General features: G+C 45.6%; 1 protein-coding gene across 1 annotated transcript; it reads left to right on the top strand.

The window, feature by feature from the left end:
- The first annotated feature begins 282 nt into the window (after positions 1-282).
- Positions 283-18,622, top strand: FBXW12 (F-box and WD repeat domain containing 12). The gene is made up of 11 exons (XM_066351546.1): positions 283-372; positions 982-1,019; positions 1,205-1,356; positions 3,007-3,125; positions 8,759-8,968; positions 9,515-9,673; positions 10,488-10,698; positions 11,616-11,794; positions 11,871-12,004; positions 16,822-16,897; positions 18,581-18,622. Exons 1-11 carry the CDS (start codon positions 283-285, stop codon positions 18,620-18,622), a joined length of 1,410 nt encoding a protein of 469 aa, XP_066207643.1.
- The last annotated feature ends 579 nt before the right edge of the window (positions 18,623-19,201 follow it).

The raw sequence follows: 19,201 nt of genomic DNA, 5'->3' as shown, positions 1-19,201 counted from the left end.
CCCAAGGTCCTGCACCTCCAGTTCACGGTGTTGAAATAGGTGGTGTTGACAGCTTTTAAACAAAAAGCGCTAACAAGTGAGGGTCGGTAGGGATGCCCTCAGCTGCGTGGCTCCGGGACAGAGTGGAAGTGGAGGCCAGGCTGCGGGTCTGCGCACCTGCAGCCTGTTTGTCTCAGAGCCAGATGGGCCGTGGGTGGGAATCCTCTCAAGTGCTGAAGACCTGGGCCAAGCCTTTAAATTACGAGGAGAAACGAGAGTGGATGTGGGCTGGGTCCATGGAAGATGGAGCTCCAGTTGCCTGAAGTGCCGTTGTTGAGAGTCTTCTCCTTCCTGGATGCCTTCAGCTTGCTACAGGCTTGCCAAGTGAACAAGGTGAATTCTCTCTACCCTCCGCTGCGCTGTCTGGATTGACCACACCCGTCCACCTTGCCAGTGCCGGCGCAAGACCCCTTTCACCTCTCTCCCTACCGTTGGGGTCTTGGCTGCCCCAGCATCATACTCACACAGCTTACCTTCATCCTTTAAATGTACCTGTTCATGCTGGCCCATTCAGCTCTGACTCACCCGTCCGTGTCCTGGAGAGTCAATTGCATCTCCTGATGCAATCTGAGTACCAATTTGCAAAATAACAGAGTGGTACGTTGAATGTTTTGGGGTTGGCATCCTTCACTCTGAGCGCCTCGTATTTTGTCCAATGAAAATGACAAACTGACACTCGAGTTGTGCTGACTAAATGGTTCTTGAAGCTCCCATTTCAAGCCCCAGGAAGTCCACCCTGAACTTACCGGGAATATCGTGTGCTGGCAGTGATAGGTCTCTGCTGTTGCCCTGTTGCCATTGCCCCAGACTGGGAGGGTTTTGAGAGCCACCCTGGGGGCTGGTTAACCGCTGTGGGCTTTGCTCCCACCACAAATGATAGCAAAGGCGGAGCCAAGGTTTGGGTACCAACCGCCGGTTCTTCTCTTCCCTTCTCTCCCCCAGTACTGGAATAGCGTTGCAGATGACGAGCGCCTGTGGAGGTGAGCAGGGGCGGAGGCAGGGTGAGGACGGGTGTCTCCGGGGGAGAGGAGGGCCTCGGTGTGCACTGGGGCCTGTGTGCGGCTGTGCGCAGGTGTGAGTGGAGGTTGCAGTGAGGAAGGCGGTCACGGGGTGCGCCCGTGCTGCCAAGGCTGTGGGCCGCTAACGGGATCGGGACACTTTCTAGAAACCTGTGTCTGAAGAAATGGAGCTTCTCCTCGCAGTGCCTGGGCAGGCCGACGTGGAAGCAGTTCTACCTCAACCAAACAAAGTACGAGCGTCGCTTGGCCCGGGCCCGGCCGGAGGACTTCGTCTACAAGGAGAGGACTGGCAACCTGGGTAGGGGTAAGGGGCAGCCTGATTACTTATTTTAGGAATTCACTATATTGTTTTGGTGCTCTCATTCAGTGAAGAGAAAGGGAATTAAAACTTAGCAGAACTGGGTTGCTTTGATGGCAGTCACCGGTCTCCCTGCTCCCTGCCTTGTCCCCTGTGACCTCTGCTGTGTGGAGAAGCCAGAGGGGTGTTTTCACAACATAAAATCAACCTGTTACTCCCTTTCCCCAAAGGCTTCTCATCCCTCCTAGAATAAAACTTTAAGAGAAAAAGCAAATGTTTAAATAACAATTCTAACGCTGACTTTATTTCTGGTACATATTTTCAAATTCGAACAGTTCTCTAATGGGGTGATTTTTACCCCCATTTTATATCTATGAAAACTGAGATTACAAAGAAAAACAAATTGGCCTACATCTCCCCAATGGCCAGTCTGCAATGGGAACCCATGCTTGAAAGATTCTGAAGCCCATTTTCCATCCTATTCTCCATAGAGTTTGCAAGAATACTTAACATTGTGGCCCTGGCCGGTTGGCTTAGCGGTAGAGCGTTGGCCTAGCGTGCGGAGGACCAGGGTTCGATTCCCGGCCAGGGCACACAGGAGAAGCGCCCATTTGCTTCTCCACCCCTCCGCCGCGCTTTCCTCTCTGTCTCTCTCTTCCCCTCCCGCAGCCAAGGCTCCATTGGAGCAAAGATGGCCCGGGCGCTGGGGATGGCTCTGTGGCCTCTGCCTCAGGCGCTAGAGTGGTTCTGGTCGCAATATGGCGACACCCCGGAGGGGCAGAGCATCGCCCCCTGGTGGGCGTGCCGGGTGGATCCTGGTCGGGCGCATGCGGGAGTCTGTCTGACTGTCTCTCCCCGTTTCCAGCTTCAGAAAAATGAAAAAAAAAAGAATACTTAACATTGTGTGTGTGTGTGTGTGTGTGTGTTTGACAGAGACAGAGGGACAGATAGGGACAGACAGGAAGGGAGAGAGATGAGAAGCATCAACTCATAGTTGTGGCACCTTAGTTGTTCATTGACTGCTTTCTCATCTGTGCCTTGACTGAGGGGCTACAGCAGACCGAGTGACCCCTTGCTCAAGCCAGCAACCTTGGGTTTAAGCTTGTGAGCCTTGCTCAAATCAGATGAGCCCGCGGTCAAGCCTGCGACTTCGGGATTTTGAACCTGGGTCCTCCGCATCCCAGTCTGATGCTCTATCCACTATATCACTGCCTGGTCAGGCTACCTTATATTTTTTATTTACTTATTATTTTAGTGAGAGAGAGGAAGGGAAAGAGAAGGACAGACAGGGAGGTACAGACAGGAAGAGAGAGATGAGAAGCATCAACTCATAGTTGCGGCACCTTAGTTGTTCACTGATTGCTTCTCATATATGCCTTGACCGGGGGCTGTAGCCGAACCAATGATTACTTGCTCAAGCCAGCGACCATAGAGTCATGTCTATGATCCCGTGCTCAAGCTGGTGAGCCGACACTCAAGTTGGCGACCTCAGGGTTTCGAACCTGGGTCCTCTGCATCCCAGGCTGATGCTCTGTTCACTGCGCCACTGCCTGGTCAGGCAAACTTAACATTATCTTTCCAGAATTCTTTATTCAATTGGATCCTTCCTCAACTATCTGGTGGCCAAGTATTGTCTGTGTTGCTTTCTAGGAATCTTGGGACCTATTGCTTATCTCTCAGGAAGTGAGCACCCAATCAGTGGGCAAGAGAAGTCACTCCTTTGCACAGTGTCTTCAAACCGCATGCTTCATGTCTGGCATGTGCAAGAGGTGAGTCTGGCCAATGAGGAGCACAGGTAATGCATACCTATGTCCACCCTATTCCACAGGTAAAGCCAATGTTGGGAGGAAAGTGATACTCAATTGGTAACAGAAACAAAGTTTTAAATCAGGTTTTCTTTTTTTTCTTTCTTTTTTCTTTTTTTTTTTTGTGTGGGAGAGACAGAGAGAGTCAGAGAAAGGGACAGATAGGGACAGACAGACAGGAAGGGAGAGAGATGAGAAACATCAATTCTTTGTTGAGGTTCCTTAGTTGTTCATTGATTGATTTCTCATATGTGCCTTGACTGGGGGACTACAGCAGACCGAGTGACCCCTTGCTCGAGCCAGCGACCTTGGGCTCAAGCTGGTGAGCCTTGCTCAAACCAGATGAGCTCGTGCTCAAGCTGGTGACCTCGAGGTCTCAAACCTGGGTCCTCCACATCCCAGTCTGACACTCTATCCACTGCACCACCACCTGGTCAGGTTAAATCAGGTTTTCTAATTAGGAATCTGTGACCCTTTCATTTCAACTATAGACACATAGAGAATTCACTTTTTAATATGTGTTTTTATATATAAACATGTGCAAGAACTTACTTTCTATTGGTAATGCAGAGTGGCTTTGTGAAATAAACACTCTTTTGGCCTCATGCATTTCCATGACCTATTCTACTACCTCTCTGCCCACAGTTGGCATTTGTTTTATTGGCTTTTTCAGAAAGTGGCCTCTAATTCAGATCACCTCCAAGGGGGCAGAGAGGTTGTCTTGTATATCAGGACCAGCATGTGCAGTTCATGAAGCACTGGAGAGGAAGCAGGAAGACCCCAAGTGGGTCCCAAATTGTTGTGTTATCTTACTTTTCCCTGCTTGGATTTCTCTTTTCCATAAAAAAATGGATATTGACTCTATAACACAGGGTCTCTTCTGATGTATGATAAACACCCTTTTATGAACATATGAGGTAGCAGGGAAATGAGGAGATAAAAGTCCAGAAGGGCCTGACCAGGCGGTGGCGCAGTGGATGAAACGTCGGACTGGGAGGCAGAAGGACCCAGGTTCGAGACCCCAGGATAGCCAGCTTGAGCGTGGGCTCATCTGGCTTGAGTAAAAAAGCTCACTAGCATGGACCCAAGGTCACTGGCTCGAGCCGGGGGTTGCTCAGTCTGCTGAAGGCCCACGGTCATGGCACATGTGGGGAAGCAATCAATGAACAACTACGGTGTCACAACGAAAGGCTGATGATTGATGCTTCTCATCTCTCTCTGTTCCTGTCTGTCTGTCCCTATCTATTCCTCTGACTCTCTCTCTGTTCCTGTAAAAAAAAAAAAAGTCCAGAAGGGTACTGTTACATTAGACTCACACAATATATATATATTTTTTACAGAGACAGAGAGAGAGTCAGAGGGATAGACAGGGACAGACAGACAGGAATGAAGAGAGATGAGAAGCATCAATCATTAGTTTTTCGTTGTGCGTTGCAACTTCTTAGTTGTTCATTGATTGCTTTCTCATATGTGCCTTGACTGCGGGCCTTCAGCAGACTGAGCAACCCCTTGCTGGAGCCAGCGACCCTGGGTCCAAGCTGGTGAGCTTTTGCTCAAGCCAGATGAGCCCACGCTCAAGCTGGCGACCTCGGGGTCTCGAACCTGGGTCCTTCCACATCCCAGTCCAACGCTCTATCCACTGCGCCACCGCCTGGTCAGGCTAGACTCACACAATATTATATTTCAATTACATCTCAATAAAGCTGGGGAAAAAGAAATTAGAAGGATACTCTCTTGGATAACTTGCTCTAGGGGAAACCAGTCACCATGTCCCTGAGGACATCCAAGCCATCCAATGGACAGGTCCACATGACATAGGATTCAGGCCACCTGCCAACAGCCAACACCAACTGGCAGTCATCTGGATGAGCCATCTTGGAAGCGAATCCTCCAACCACAAGCGAGCCTTCAGATTATTGCATCCCCAGCCAAATCTAATGAGAGACTGTAAACCAGAGCCATTTGGTTAATCCACCTTTGAATTTTTGATCAACAGAAGCTGTGTGAGGTAAGTGTTTATTGCTTTAAGCTGCCATGTAATTTGTTATGTAGCGATAGAAAACAAGTACAGTTTTCAGTGCCTGGAAGTGAGGTGCCGCCATAGCAGAAACCTAAAACATGGGAGAAGCTTCGAAACCAGGCAGTGGACAGAATCTGCTGGGAAGACTCTGAGCGAAGTGTTGGGCCTTGAAGAGACTGTTAGCAAAAACCTGCTGGCCTGCCATGAGGCTGCCAGCGAGAACTTAAAGGAAAGTCTGACAACTGTTACTGGACCCTAGAGGAAAGGGGACCCTTGTTACACAGTGGCAGGATTTAGCAACACTGTCACCCATGGCAATGTGAAAACCAGGAAACATAACTACCAAATTGAGTGATCTTGCTAAGGAGATTGCCAGGCAGAATGCTGAATGCTGGCTTCTTCTTGCTGCTTACAGTAAAATGCAAGAAGAGAGGGAGGGAATAAAATAAGGGCTGTCAAACAATCAGGAACCAAAGATTGCTGGAAATTTACAGCCTTTCTAGATGGCAAATGATGCTAAATCTCAGAAGTGGATTTGAAGAAAGATCAGCCCAAGACAATGTCAGTAAGCGATACTATAAAATTAAAGCCAGGTGGGTGACTTCAGAGTTCTTTGTTAGACCACAGAAGATCTAAGGAGATGCCTCAGAGAACCATTCACTCAAGCAATAGGACCTCTAAAAAGTTTAAAGCATTGTTCTTGGCAGCCCCAGTACAAGCCCAAGGAATCAAAGGATTTATCTCAAAGACTTGTAAGTGTGGCTCTTATCTAATGATATAAACTCAAATAAGGTTCTTTTGAGAACCACAAAGTGTTTGAAAGAATTATATTGGCAGAAATACTGCCAGCTTGAGTTTAAAGGGGTTGAGATAATCACAAAAGGGAAAGAGACTTCCAGATCCCAAACCTCTTTTTTTTTTTTTTTACAGAGACAGAGAGATAGTCAGAGAGAGGAACAAATAGGGACAGACAGACAGGCAGGAACAAAGAGAGATGAGAAGCATCAATCATCAGATTTTCGTTTCGACACCTTAATTGTTCATTGATTGCTTTCTCATATGTGCCTTGACCGTGGGCCTTCAGCAGACCAAGTAACCCCTTGCTCAAGCCAGCGACCTTGGGTCCAAGCTGGTGAGCTTTGCTCAAACCAGATGAGCCCGCGCTCAAGCTGGCGACCTCGGGGTCTTGAACCTGGGTCCTCAGCATCCCAGTTCGACGCTCTATCCACTACACCACCTCCTGGTCAGGCCAGATCCCAAACTTTTACAGACAAGAAGCAGGCTGCAAAAACTACTCAGCTGCAAAATTGAGCCACCATATGTGAAAAGGAAGGGGTGTCTCAGAAACAGAACCAAGGGCCTGGAGAATGGAGCCGACAGACAGGAAGAATCTTTCCCAGGCTTTCTGTCCAATCAGCAAACTACCAGATGTTTTCTACTAGATTTCAATTTATTTTATTTTAGTCTAGTAGTAATTTCTTATTGCTTTCCCCTTTCTCATTTTCCATTTTATCTTTTTTTTTTTTTTTTTAATGAGAGTGTCTATAACGTTATCCTATGCCTGCCCTACCCTTGTATTTGGGGAAAGTGGGGGACAGATGACTTATATGTTTAGTTCTAAGTTTTTTACATCAAGATGAACTGAGTATAAAGAGCCTCCTCTCTACCTGGACCTAATTCAAAAGTGAGATCCCAGAGTCTGAGATGATGCTGTAATGGTATGAGGTATTTGAGGGCAGTCAGAGATGGTGAGTGTATTTTGCACATGGGAGAGAAGTGAAGGTCAGGGGCCACAGGACCCCTTCCTGTTCCTTGTTCCATGGTATTAATGGTCTTAGGTAGTCCACTCCCACACTGAATAAGGCTGACCTTTGTAACCAATGGGATATTGTGGAAATGATGGAGTATAACTTCTGAAGTTATGTCATAAAAGACACATCCTCTCTTTTGAGTCATTGGCTCTTCGAAAGCCATCCACAATGTCATGAGGACAGCCCTATGGAGAGGTCTGTGTGCTGAAATCCGGAGGACTCCTGCCAGCAGCCGGAACCAACTGCTGTGAGTGAGTCATCTTGAAAGTGAAACTTTGGCCTGACCTGTGGTGGCGCAGTGGATAAAGCGTCGACCTGGAAATGCTGAGGTCGCCGGTTCGAAACCCTGGGCTTGCCTGGTCAAGGCACATATGGGAGTTGATGCTTCCTGCTCCTCCCCCCTTTCTCTCTCTCTGTCTGTCTCTCTCTCTCCCTCTCTGTCTCTGTCTCTCTCTCTCCCTCTCTCCCTTTAAAAAAAAAAAAAAAAAAAAAAAAGAAAGTGAAACTTTGGCTTCAACCTCATAAGAGACCCTGAGCCAGAGCGACCTAGCCAAGCTATACTCGCATGTCTAATGAACAAACTGTGAGATCATTTATTGTTGTTGTTTTAAGCAACCCAGTTTAGGGATGTTTTATCACACAGCAATAATAACACGACACAGGCAACCTGCTACAGAGTTAGGAATCAAAACAGTGATTCTGTCTGGGGAGGCTGGAGGGGGTGGGAAATAGAACAGTTCAAGGGGGGCTCAAAGAGGGTGCAGAAGGAGTTATATTGACCACTTTGTAATAATTCATTTACCCTTACAATTACCTTTGTGTTCTTTTCCTTGTATGATATACTTTAGAACTTTAATAAGACTGAAAAAGAGTCTAGAGCCTGACCTGTGATGGCGCAGTGGATAAAGCATCAACCTAGAATGCTGAGGTCGTTGGTTCGAAACCCTGGGCTTGCCCAGTCAAAGCACATAGGAGACGCAACTAGCACGCATTAATGCTTCCTGTTCCTCCCCCTCCCTTCTGTCTCTCCCTCCTCTTTCTAAAATTAATTTTTAAAAAAAGTTTAGAGGAAACACTTTCCTCTGTCCTGTTTGCAATGTACAAGGTTGATAATGGAATAACAATTATCCCGATAGTTGATACCCCTTGAACTCTTATGCACTAGGTAGAATTCTAAGTACGTTCAATGTGTTATGAAATGTAATACCACAGCCATGTAAGAAGTCACGGTGGTAAGTAGCTTGCTGAATGTCACACTGTTAGTAGGAGGCAGAACACATTGAGCCAAGGAGTCTGATTCTTTTTTTTTTTTAATTTTATTTTTATTTTAATTTTATTTATTCATTTTAGAAAGGAGAGAGAGAAGGAGAGAGAGAGAGAGGAACAGAGAGAGAGAAGGGGGAGGAGCAGGAAGCATCAACTCTCATACGTGCCTTGACCAGGCAAGCCCAGGGTTTCGAACCGGCGACCTCAGCATTTCCAGGTCGACGCTTTATCCACTGTGCCACCACAGGTCAGGCAGGAGTCTGATTCTTTATGCTCATCACGCGAGTGCCTGCCTTTGAGTGTATTGTATAATTCCTTTCTCATGTTCACTACCTCTCAAATAACTGAGATGTTTAGTAGAATTTTCTTACTCTATTCCCAGGAAAAAAAAAAAGAAGTAAATCTGAGTTGGAGGAGGCTTCCACACAACGGCAGAAGGGAAGCACAGTGTGTGGGAAGAGTTCTTCGGACACAGACAGTGTTACTCTCTCGTTCTCTAGGGCACTATCATCTGGTCAAGCCCAGTCCAGCAATCTGTCATGAAGCTTCTGGCGACCCTCCCGCAGATGCAGCTTGCATTCACTGTGGATGTGGGGGCAACTGTCAAAGTGTGGAACTGTCAGGATGAGGACGCGCTGGCTACGCTCACCATGCCCCGGGCCTGTTTTTCCTTAGAAGCCATTCTCATGAAGGATGGTCCATTCCTGCTGGTAAGTGAGCCCTGCCTCTGGGGGGGGGGGGCACAAAGTCTGCTGCCTTGCAGGTGTTGTGACTCCATTGCTGTCGCATCCCTGTGGGTCACAATACACCAATGAATGATGGCCATACACACCTTTATACCATCTTAGCCCTTGTTATGTCTTAGGTACATTTCCCTAGTAATTCTGCTAAAAAAAACACAAAACCTTCCTGAATTATTTCATTTCCATGTTTCTTCTTTCAAGTGTAAATTAGAGAATACATGAGCTTGGACAGGGACCATGGAGGGAGAAAGGTGGGTTTGAGGAGCCACTGAGAAAAAAATTAGTGTTGATATGCTAATGAGTAACTATCCTGGGGTGCTTGGGGCTTAGAACGTTTTATTCCTTGGGGTCATCCCAGCAACCTTGAGGGCGGGCTGGTGTAGGGGCGTGTTTCACCTCCACAGTGCGAGGGAAGAAAGGGTGGCACCTCCTGCAGCTGCCAGCGCTGCCCCCTGTGTGCTTTAGGACGTCCACTCTCCCTCCATTGACATGGCGGCGGTGCTTTGGTTTCAGATCGGCAATTCCGAAGGGGACATCTACACATTCACGGTGCCCGAGTTAAGGAGTGTTTCTAGAGTGAACGCATTTAACTATAGTGTTGATCTTCTCCACTGCTCTCCTGACAAGAAGTGGATCTTTGCCTCTGGGACACATCAGCACATCTTGCCAAAGGTGGGTGCTGCCCTGGGTGTCTTCACCTCAGGAGGAGGGGGTCGGCGTCGTAGGGAAGGTGAGGTCAGGAAGTGTTAGTGAGACAGCAGAGCTCAGCGAGGACTGGACAGACTGCTCCCTCCCCTCAAAGGCCATGAAACGCGTAGGATCCATTCCTCCAGTCAAGAAACAATGTTTTTTCAAGCAGCAACATCTGTTGCAAAGACCAACGTTTATTAATGAGAATTTGCTCATGAAGCCAGAATCAGCCAAAGACAAGGAAGGGGGTGAGAGAGAGATCACGAGTTAGTACTGGTTCCCTTTTACTTTCCTTGCTTTGCTTTTAGCTACCTTAGCTGAGAAATACAAAGTCCAGAAGCACTGTAGAGTGCACCAGCCTCTGAATGTCACACTGAGAAAGTGACATTTTGGGTAGGCCTTTTTACATGGCGCATGCGCACAGGGCACCAGAGAGAGCAAGGCGCTAGGGAGGCAGCAGCGAACGCAGACCAGCCCTTGAGAAGTTCTCTAAGAAGGGAAACTCTACCTGACCACCCACAACGTGATTGGGGGTCCAGTGTGGCTAGACGCTTTTGTAACCCCTTGGCATGCTGGAAAAGAAGCTTTGGGGGTCTCTGCTCCATGTGTGATCGTGTCAGGAAGGTTAAGAAGACAGTGAATGAGAAGCAGTGATTACTTAATGCTTCCTCGGATACAGAATAAAGCTTTGGCCACAAGTCAAGGGTTTTTAAAGAAGCTTTTCTGGAGCTGCGCCTGTTCTGAGATGCTGTAGCTTCCCGTTTCACCTGACCACATGTGCGCTACTCTCCCACAGGTATTTTTCGCAGAGGGCTTACTGACACCATCGGAAGGCAGTGCCCCTCTGTCTGTGGGTCTCCCGTTTGCAATGTGCTGCAGAGCCTGCTGGTTCCCGAGGAGAGCGAACCGGATAACGCTGATGTTCCGAAGAGGCTCTTTCAAAAAGACAGGGTTTACCACCTTTGATCTAACAGCTGAGAAGACCGGGGGCAAGACAGTAATCCAAGGTAGGCCATGCCACCTTGTTTCTCCTCCCGATCACTCGTGCACTCATTTTAAGCTGTAAATGTGTATAAATGGGTCAACCTGTGTACAAGGCAGGGGATTTCTTAGCTGGAGGCTACCCCATGCCTGTTTGACTCTAATGCCCACGCTTCTGACCTCTACCATCCACCGTTCCCTATTGGGCAAAAAAAATGTTTAGATTCCCATCATGCTTTAGGGCCTGGATTCCGCTGCCCCTTCCCTGGATGCCTGAGCTATCATTTTTTTTTAAAGGTGTTTATTTTTTTAAATTTTTATTTATTTATTTATTTATTTATTCATTTTAGGGGGGGAGAGAGAGAAAGAGAGAGAGAGAGAGAAAGAGAGAGAGAGAAGGGGGAGGAGCAGGAAGCATCAACTCCCATATGTGCCTTGACCAGGCAAGCCAGGGTTTTGAACCGGCAACCTCAGTGTTTCCAGGTTGACGCTTTATCCACTGCGCCACCACAGGTCAAGCACTGAGCTATCATTTATTGTCTGTACACTTACTTCTCTCCCTGAGTGATGGCACCCATCACCACAGTCAGTGACACATATTTTCAGGCCAATGGCCTGCCTTTCATTTTCTTCACTGGACTTAAGTACCCTGGAAGTAGGAAGTATATTTTTTCATTCAGGGTGAGGATATTGTTCTGACTAAATGACCCAAAGTTTGCCTGTGCGTGTGCATATATTTTACATGAAAACAGCCCATCAGGCCCTGGCCAGGTAGCTCAGTTGGTTAGAGTGTTGTCCCAATACACCAACATTGCGGGTTTGATTCCTTGTCAGGGCACATACGAGAGTCAACCAATGAAAGCATAAATGAGTGGAACAACAAATCCATGTTTCTCTCTCTCTCTCTTCTTTCTCTCCAAAATAAATTAAAAAAACAACCCAGCCCATCAGATCGCAAGCTTCCTGTTGCCAGTTCGTATGCAGAGTCCTATTTGGATGGGAGTCAGTGATGAAAACATGATTGTCTTTGAGAGTGGGTTACACCTGTTTCTCTTCACTATTAATGGCCTCCTGTTGCAACAATTTGACGACCACCAGATGACCATCTGCAACCTGTGGGTGGTATGTATACCCTTCTCCTATTGCTCATTGCTCGGAATTTGCCTCTGGGCCACTCACCCCTGGGTATCCTTTGAAGGACTCGCTCCATGTCCTCACCACGTCCATGGATAACTATATGCATCTGTACATGTGGGAAGAGGAAGGTCGTTATCCATACCTCAAGAGCTGCTGTCACCTGGAACATAGAAGGGATGACCGGACACTGAGCTGGTAAGCCCTGCTTTGTGACATAAATTTTTCTTGAAGATTTAAAATTTTTACATTAAACAAACTGATAAAGGGATAGTAGGATTTTTTTAAAAAAGATTCATTGAGGATATATATGAATAAACTTAAGCTCCAAAAGAGAATTACTTGTTCTTTGAGTATGTCCACAGCCCTTGCAATAGATTTCAAAAGGCTTTTCAAAATGACAGTTTATATTCCCACAAGCAGTATATGAAGATTTATCCTTAATGTCCTGTCTTTACTTGTAAGGTCTTGTTCTCTTACCAGTCTCTTTGTAGCTTTTAAGGTACAACTTTTGCACATATTTTGTAAAATTATACCTAAGTATTTAGTGTTTTAATGCTATTATAAACAGCAATGTATTATTTATTTCAATTTTTCATTAATAGTGTGTAGAAATATGATTGACTACTGTATATTGAGCTGGTATCCTGCAACCTTGCTAAATTACTTATTCAAAGAGCTTTTATTAATAGATTTGTAGATAGTTTGTGATTTTTTTCTATGTACACAGTCATGTCATCTGTCAGTAGCAATGGTTTTATTCCTTCCTTTCCGATCTGTATGCCTTTTACTTCTTGTGCTTTTCTTACTGCATTGAATGTAACCTTCAGCACAACATTGGAGTGGAGAGCAGACATCCTTGCCTTGTATTGGAAGGGCTGAGTCTTTCACTATTATGATAGTCACACTCTGTTTTTATAGATGCCCTTTATTAGGGTGAGAGAGTTCCCTTCTATCCCTACTTTGATGAGAGTTTTCATTGTGAATAGATTTTTAATTTTGTTAAATGCTTTTCCTGCATCAGTTAATGGGAGCATATAGTTTTTTTTCTTTAGATTGTTAGTAAGGCAAATTATATTGATTTCTGAATACTGAACTAGCCTTGCATTCCTGAATACACTCCACTTGGTCATGTTGTGTTTTTTATATATTGCTGGGATCGATTTGCTAATATTTTGTTGATGACTTTTGCTTCTGTGTTCATGAGGGATATAGATCTATATAGTCTTTTGTACTATGTTTGCCTCATTTTGGTATGAATATAATACTGGACCCATAAAATAAGTCTTTCTTCTATTTTCTGGAAAATATTGTGTAGAATTGGTGTTATTTCTTTTTTAAATATTTATTAAAATTCTCCAGTGGAAGCATCTGGGCCTGAGGATGACTTTTTTTCTTTTTTGGAAGGTTATAACTACAAATTCTTTAATAGTTGAAGCACTGTTCAGATTATCTCTTTTATGTGGAGTGAGTTTTGGTAGTTTGTGGTTTTCCCGTGATTGTCATTTCGTCTAATTTATCAAATTTATGTGTAAAGATTTGTTTCTTTTAGTCCTTTTAATGTCTGCAGGATCTGTGCTGCTATCTATTCCTTCATTCCTGATAAAGATAATCAGTGTCTTCTCTTTTTTCTTTGTCAGTCTTAATAAAACTTTATTCATTTTAATTGTTTTTTCAAAGAAAGAACTCTTGGTAGATACTTTTTTTTTCTTCTATTTTGCTGTTCTCAATTTTATCCATGTCTACTTAAATCTTTTACTTCCTCCCTTCAGCTTGTTTGGGTTTATTACTTTTTTCTTTTTCTAGTTCTTGAGGTGAAAGCTTAGATTATTGTTTTGAGACCTCTCTCTCTCTGTCTTTTTTATTCTTTTTAAGTGAGAGGAGGGTAGATAGAGAGACAGACTCCCACATGCATCCCAACCGGGATCCACCTGGCAACCCCCATCTGAGGCCAATGCTTGAATCAACTGAGCCACTGGCTGCAAGAAGAGAAGAAAGAGAGAAGGGGAGGAGGGAAGGGAAGAGAAGCAGATGGTTGCTTCTCATGTGTGCCCTGACCAGGGGTCAAACTCAGGATGTCCACATGCTGGGCTGACACTCTATCCACTGAGCCAACTGGCCAGGGCTCAATTCTATCAGTTTTTAGTTCATGTATTTTGCATCTCTGTTGGTTCCTGCACACTCATTTATTATTATTGTATGTTTTTTGTTAATTGGCCCTTTTATTTTTGTGTAATGCCCCTTGCAACTTCCTTTGCTCTCTAGTCTACTTTACTTATTAATTTAGCCACTCCTGCCTTCTTTTATTTATTTATTTATTTATTTATTTATTTATTTATTTATTTTTACAGAGAGAGAATCAGACAGGGACAGACACAGAAACAGAGAGATGAGAAGCATCAATCATTAGTTTCTTGTTGCGCATTGCGACACCTTAGTTGTTCATTGATTGCTCTCTCATATGTGCCTTGACCTCGGGCCTTCAGCGGACTTAGTAACCCCTTGCTCAAGCCAGCGACCTTGGGTCCAAGCTGGTGAGCTTTTTGCTCAAACCAGATGAGCCCACGCTCAAGCTGGTGACCTCGGGTTCTCGAACCTGAGTCCTTGGCATCCTAGTCCGATGCTCTATCCACTGCGCCACCTCCTGCCTTCTTTTTAAATGATGTTTGTATATTACATTGTTTTTCCACCCTTTTACTTCCAGTCTACTCATGTCATTTAATTGAAGTGAATTTCTTGTAAACAGCATCTAGTTGGGTCATGATATTTATCCACTGTGCCAAGATCTGAAGATCTGTCTTTTAATTGGTTTATTAACTTCTCTTCTTTCAACATTTGAAAAAATGCTGTGTCACTATCTTCTGTCTTCTGTGGAATCCAGTGAGAAATTCACTGTCATTCAAATTGTTGTTCCTCTATAGATGATGTGTCATTTTTCTCTGGTTGACTATATGTTATTTTCTTTGTCTTTAGTTTTTAGAAATATGGTGTGTCTGATGTAGGTTTCTTTTAATTTAGCCTGTTTTGGCTTGATTAGTTTTGAGTCTGTAGGTTTACCAAATCTGTGGAGTTTTCAGCTATTATCTCTGCAGTGCTTGAAGGGAAGAGGAAGGATTACCAGTTAGTGCAGGGAGGAGGTGGTCTACAGGGCTTCACCCCACAGTATCTGCAGGGGGGGGATGGTCAACAGGGCTTCACCCCACAGTGTCTGCAGGGAGGGGGATGGTCAACAGGGCTTCACCCCACAGTGTCTGCAGGGGGGGAGATGGTCAACAGGGCTTCACCCCACAATCTCTGCAGGGGGGGATGGTCTACAGGGCTTCACCCCACAGTGTCTGCAGGGGGGGGATGGTCAACAGGGCTTCACCCCACAGTGTCTGCAGGGGGGGGAGATTGTCTACAGGGCTTCACCCCACAGTATCTGCAGGGGGGGGATGGTCAACAGGGCTTCACCCCACAGTGTCTGCAGGGGGGGAGATGGTCAACAGGGCTTCACCCCACAGTGTCTGCAGGGGGGGAGATGGTCAACAGGGCTTCACCCCACAATCTCTGCAGGGGGGGATGGTCTACAGGGCTTCACCCCACAGTGTCTGCAGGGGGGGGATGGTCAACAGGGCTTCACCCCACAGTGTCTGCAGGGGGGGGAGATTGTCTACAGGGCTTCACCCCACAGTGTCTGCAGGGGGGGGATGGTCAACAGGGCTTCACCCCACAGTGTCTGCAGGGGGGAGATTGTCTACAGGGCTTCACCCCACAGTGTCTGCAGGGGGGGGATGGTCAACAGGGCTTCACCCCACAATCTCTGTGGGGGGGGATGGTCAACAGGGCTTCACCCCACAGTGTCTGCAGGGGGGGGATGGTCAACAGGGCTTCACCCCACAATCTCTGTGGGGGGGATGGTCTACAGGGCTTCACCCCACAATCTCTGTGGGGGGGATGGTCAACAGGGCTTCACCCCACAGTGTCTGCAGGGGGGGATGGTCTACAGGGCTTCACCCCACAGTCTCTGCAGGGGGGGGGGGAAGGTACCACTTTTGAGTGGGTTTGTGGAAGGCAAGTATGATCAATAGGACTCCATCCCCATAGCTTCCAGGCTCCTGGAGGAGAGAGATAAGCACCATCTTATTAATACAGGATGAGGTGGAGCATTGGTAGGGTCATGCTCTACCATTTTCACATTATCCTGTGCGGAAGGAGGCATGGCTTCTTTTGTGGTATTCACCTAGAGCAGAATAGGTATAATCAAAGGGAACAAAATTCCATTTTATTTTATTTTATTTTATTTTATTTTATTTTATTTTATTTTATTTTTCTGAAGCTGGAAACGGGGAAAGACAGTCAGACAGATTCCCGCATGCGCCCGACCAGGATCCACCTGGCACGCCCACCAGGGGCGACGCTCTGCCCACCAGGGGGCGATGCTCTGCCCCTCCAGGGCGTCGCTCATTGCGACCAGAGCCACTCTAGCGCCTGGGGCAGAGGCCAAGGAGCCATCCCCAGCGCCCGGGCCATCTTTGCTCCAATGGAGCCTCGCTGCGAGAGGGGAAGAGAGAGAAGGAGAGAGGGAGGGGTGGAGAAGCAGATGGGCGCTTCTCCTGTGTGCCCTGGCCGGGAATCAAACCCGGGACTTCTGCACGCCAGGCCGACGCTCTACCACTGAGCCAACCGGCCAGGGCCTCAAAATTCCATTTTAAAATAAAAAGCTCCTCTCACATCATTATTAAATAATATAACCTATCAAATCAGAGAGATTGATAATTATAGTAGTGATATCTCAGAGCAGGTTGGGATTGCTACTCCTACAAAAGATAATGAGCCTAACTTTGCCAGGTCTACACAGTTATATAAAACCAAATCTAAAAGTAACTTTTGTGATCAAAGGACCAGTTGATTTGGGAAGAATATTTATATCTTTGTTCGGTTCAAATTTAGTATCATCAACAGTGGATCTCACTACTTTCCCTTGTGTCCACTAATGATATTGTTTTGTTTTGTTTTGTTTTTCCTGTCACTAGCTATTTCTCCAAAGCAATATGCGATAATACGAGCATAGTATGCGTGGTGTCAAGAAGCCGTGAAAACAGCACTCTGGTGATGTATTCCGTGAATAAGTGAAATGGAAACTAATGCAATTCACCGTGCATTGATATAGTAAAAAGAATTCTGTTTGCAAACCCAGAATGACTATTTTAGTAACATTAGAAAAAAAAAAAGCAGTAATTTGTCTATAACAAATCAGACACTGTGACAGATACTCCAGGTCACACACGATTAAGATAGAGGGTGGAGAAACATATTCTTTGTTCCTGCCATCAGGGATATGTAGAATGCTAAGGTAGTTGAATATGAATAGTCACACAAATATGTAATTCCAAACAGTTCAAGGCAAGCATCTTATGGGGGAAAGTGTGACTTTAGATTGAGGCTGGTTTAGAAGTGAAGGCGTCTGTGTCAGACAGTCGGTGTTCATGCCTGGAAGCAACCAAAAATCAATTCTGTAAAATTTAGGCAAAAAGAAATGTACTAGAGAAACATGGAGGTTAATATCTAAAGGTAGCTAGAAGAGACTCAGCACATATGGGAATAAGAAACGCTCAAAAGGACCAAGAGCCTGACCAGGCGGTGGCGCAGTGGATAGAGCATCGGACTGAGATGCAGAGGATCCAGGTTCAAGACCCTGAGGTTGCCAGCTTGAGCGCGGGCTCATCTGGTTTGAGCAAAGCTCACCAGCTTGGACCCAAGGTCGCTGGCTTGAGCAAGGGGTTACTCTGTCTGCTGAAGGCCCACGGTCAAGGCACATATGAGAAAGCAATCAATGAACAACTAAGGTGTCACAACGAAAAACTGATGATTGATGCTCCTCATCTCTCTCTGTTCCTGTCTGTCTGTCCCTATCCTATCTATCCCTCTCTCTGACTCTCTCTCTATCTCTGTAAAAAAAAAAAAAAAAGGACCAAGAAATAGAAAATACATCAAAGGTCAAATCACAGGAATGTCTTAATTTGCATATCATCATAGCCATTGTAATGGATATAAAAAAGAAGTAGCCCTGTCTTCTGTGTCACAAGCTCAGGATTCAGAGGTCTAGGAGACAGTACAGTACTGAAAAATCAAGCCTAAGACACAGGGGTCTACTCTCTTGCCTTTGTGTGTGTGTGTGGGGGGAGGATGGAAAGAAAGGTGATCTGAGGAGGCAGATGGTACTCTAATGGGATGTAATCGCAATGGGAGATTTCTCCAAAGAGCCGTGTGGGTTTCGAAGCTGTTTTAAGTGTCTACCATCCCCTCTCTGGAGAAATAAACCTGAAGCTGCAACCAGGAAGAAAAAGGAAGGGAAGCCCAAGAAGGGTCTAAGGAGAAGGACAAGCCTGAGTGAGAAGATGTGTCATGAGATGCACTATAAACAGCCCCTGGAAAGCTCTGAGACAGTCCCGTGTGTTAGTTCAGAATCAAGGAAAGTTTATGTAGCTGAGGTCAGTGATGAGTAGATACTAAGACAAGGGGGGAAGTCAGAAGTGTCAATTCACACAGAAATTTGCAGGATCTAACCCAAATATTTAATACACATTAAGTGCAATGGTAAGATGATTTCGGTTTTTGCATTGCATTTTTTTTTTTAGCAAAGGAAGATAAAGATCTATAATTTTTTAGACATATGTTTTTTAAGAGATCCTTTTCATTGTCATTTAGAATATTGATTTAAAAGTAGCCATAGTGACTGAGGAGAGCCAGTTAAGCCATTTTCTTTATTAAAATCTATTATCTCTGCCATAGATAAAGGTAATAGGTGGTAGTGGAGACCAAGGTAAGAGATAGAGGAAGAAATATGTAAAATATGTGGGAAACGTGCATGCGCACAGGAACGTAGTCTGTGGAAGGACACAGGAATACATAGGACCCCGCGAGGTCTGTGATTTCTGAATAACTTAAGTTTAAGAGAGACAAAAATTGAATTACTGTTAGGCTTTCATATTTCAGAAATAAGTAATCAAACTGTGTGGAAATTTTTTTCCTAACACCTAAACATTGTTGAAATTTGCAAATGCAAAACAAAACTTGGAAATGCGTAGTGAAGGTGGCTGGAATAGAAGAGCAACAACCTTCAAGTTGGGGAATGGAAAAAAAATCCAGAGAAGTCAACAAATACTTTTACCTTATTTGTAGAATTTTAAAGGGAGACATGATGGGAGACCCAGCCTCTCTTAATTTGGAGGTGAGATTAGCAATCTATAAGATCCAGGACCCGCCTGACCTGTGGTGGCGCAGTGGATAAAGCGTCAACCTGGAAACGCTGAGGTTGCTGGTTCAAAACCCTGGGCTTGCCTGGTCAAGGCACATATGGGAGTTGATGCTTCCTGCTCTCCCCCCCTTCTCTCTCTCTCTCCCCTCTCTATA

This window comes from Saccopteryx leptura, chromosome 10, assembly GCF_036850995.1.
Source record: "Saccopteryx leptura isolate mSacLep1 chromosome 10, mSacLep1_pri_phased_curated, whole genome shotgun sequence".
Lineage (NCBI taxonomy): Eukaryota > Metazoa > Chordata > Mammalia > Chiroptera > Emballonuridae > Saccopteryx > Saccopteryx leptura.
This window is presented reverse-complemented; position numbering and strand designations above follow the sequence as displayed.

What these genes read in the sequence shown, in the direction of transcription:
- FBXW12 (XM_066351546.1), top strand. Translation starts at nt 283, where the DNA reads ATGGAGCTCCAGTTGCCTGAAGTGCCGTTGTTGAGAGTCTTCTCCTTC. An exon ending in ATGTCTGGCATGTGCAAGAG is followed by an intron (nt 3,126 to 8,758) that starts GTGAGTCTGGCC and finishes CTCGTTCTCTAG; the next exon opens with GGCACTATCATCTGGTCAAG. An exon ending in AGGATGGTCCATTCCTGCTG is followed by an intron (nt 8,969 to 9,514) that starts GTAAGTGAGCCC and finishes CTTTGGTTTCAG; the next exon opens with ATCGGCAATTCCGAAGGGGA.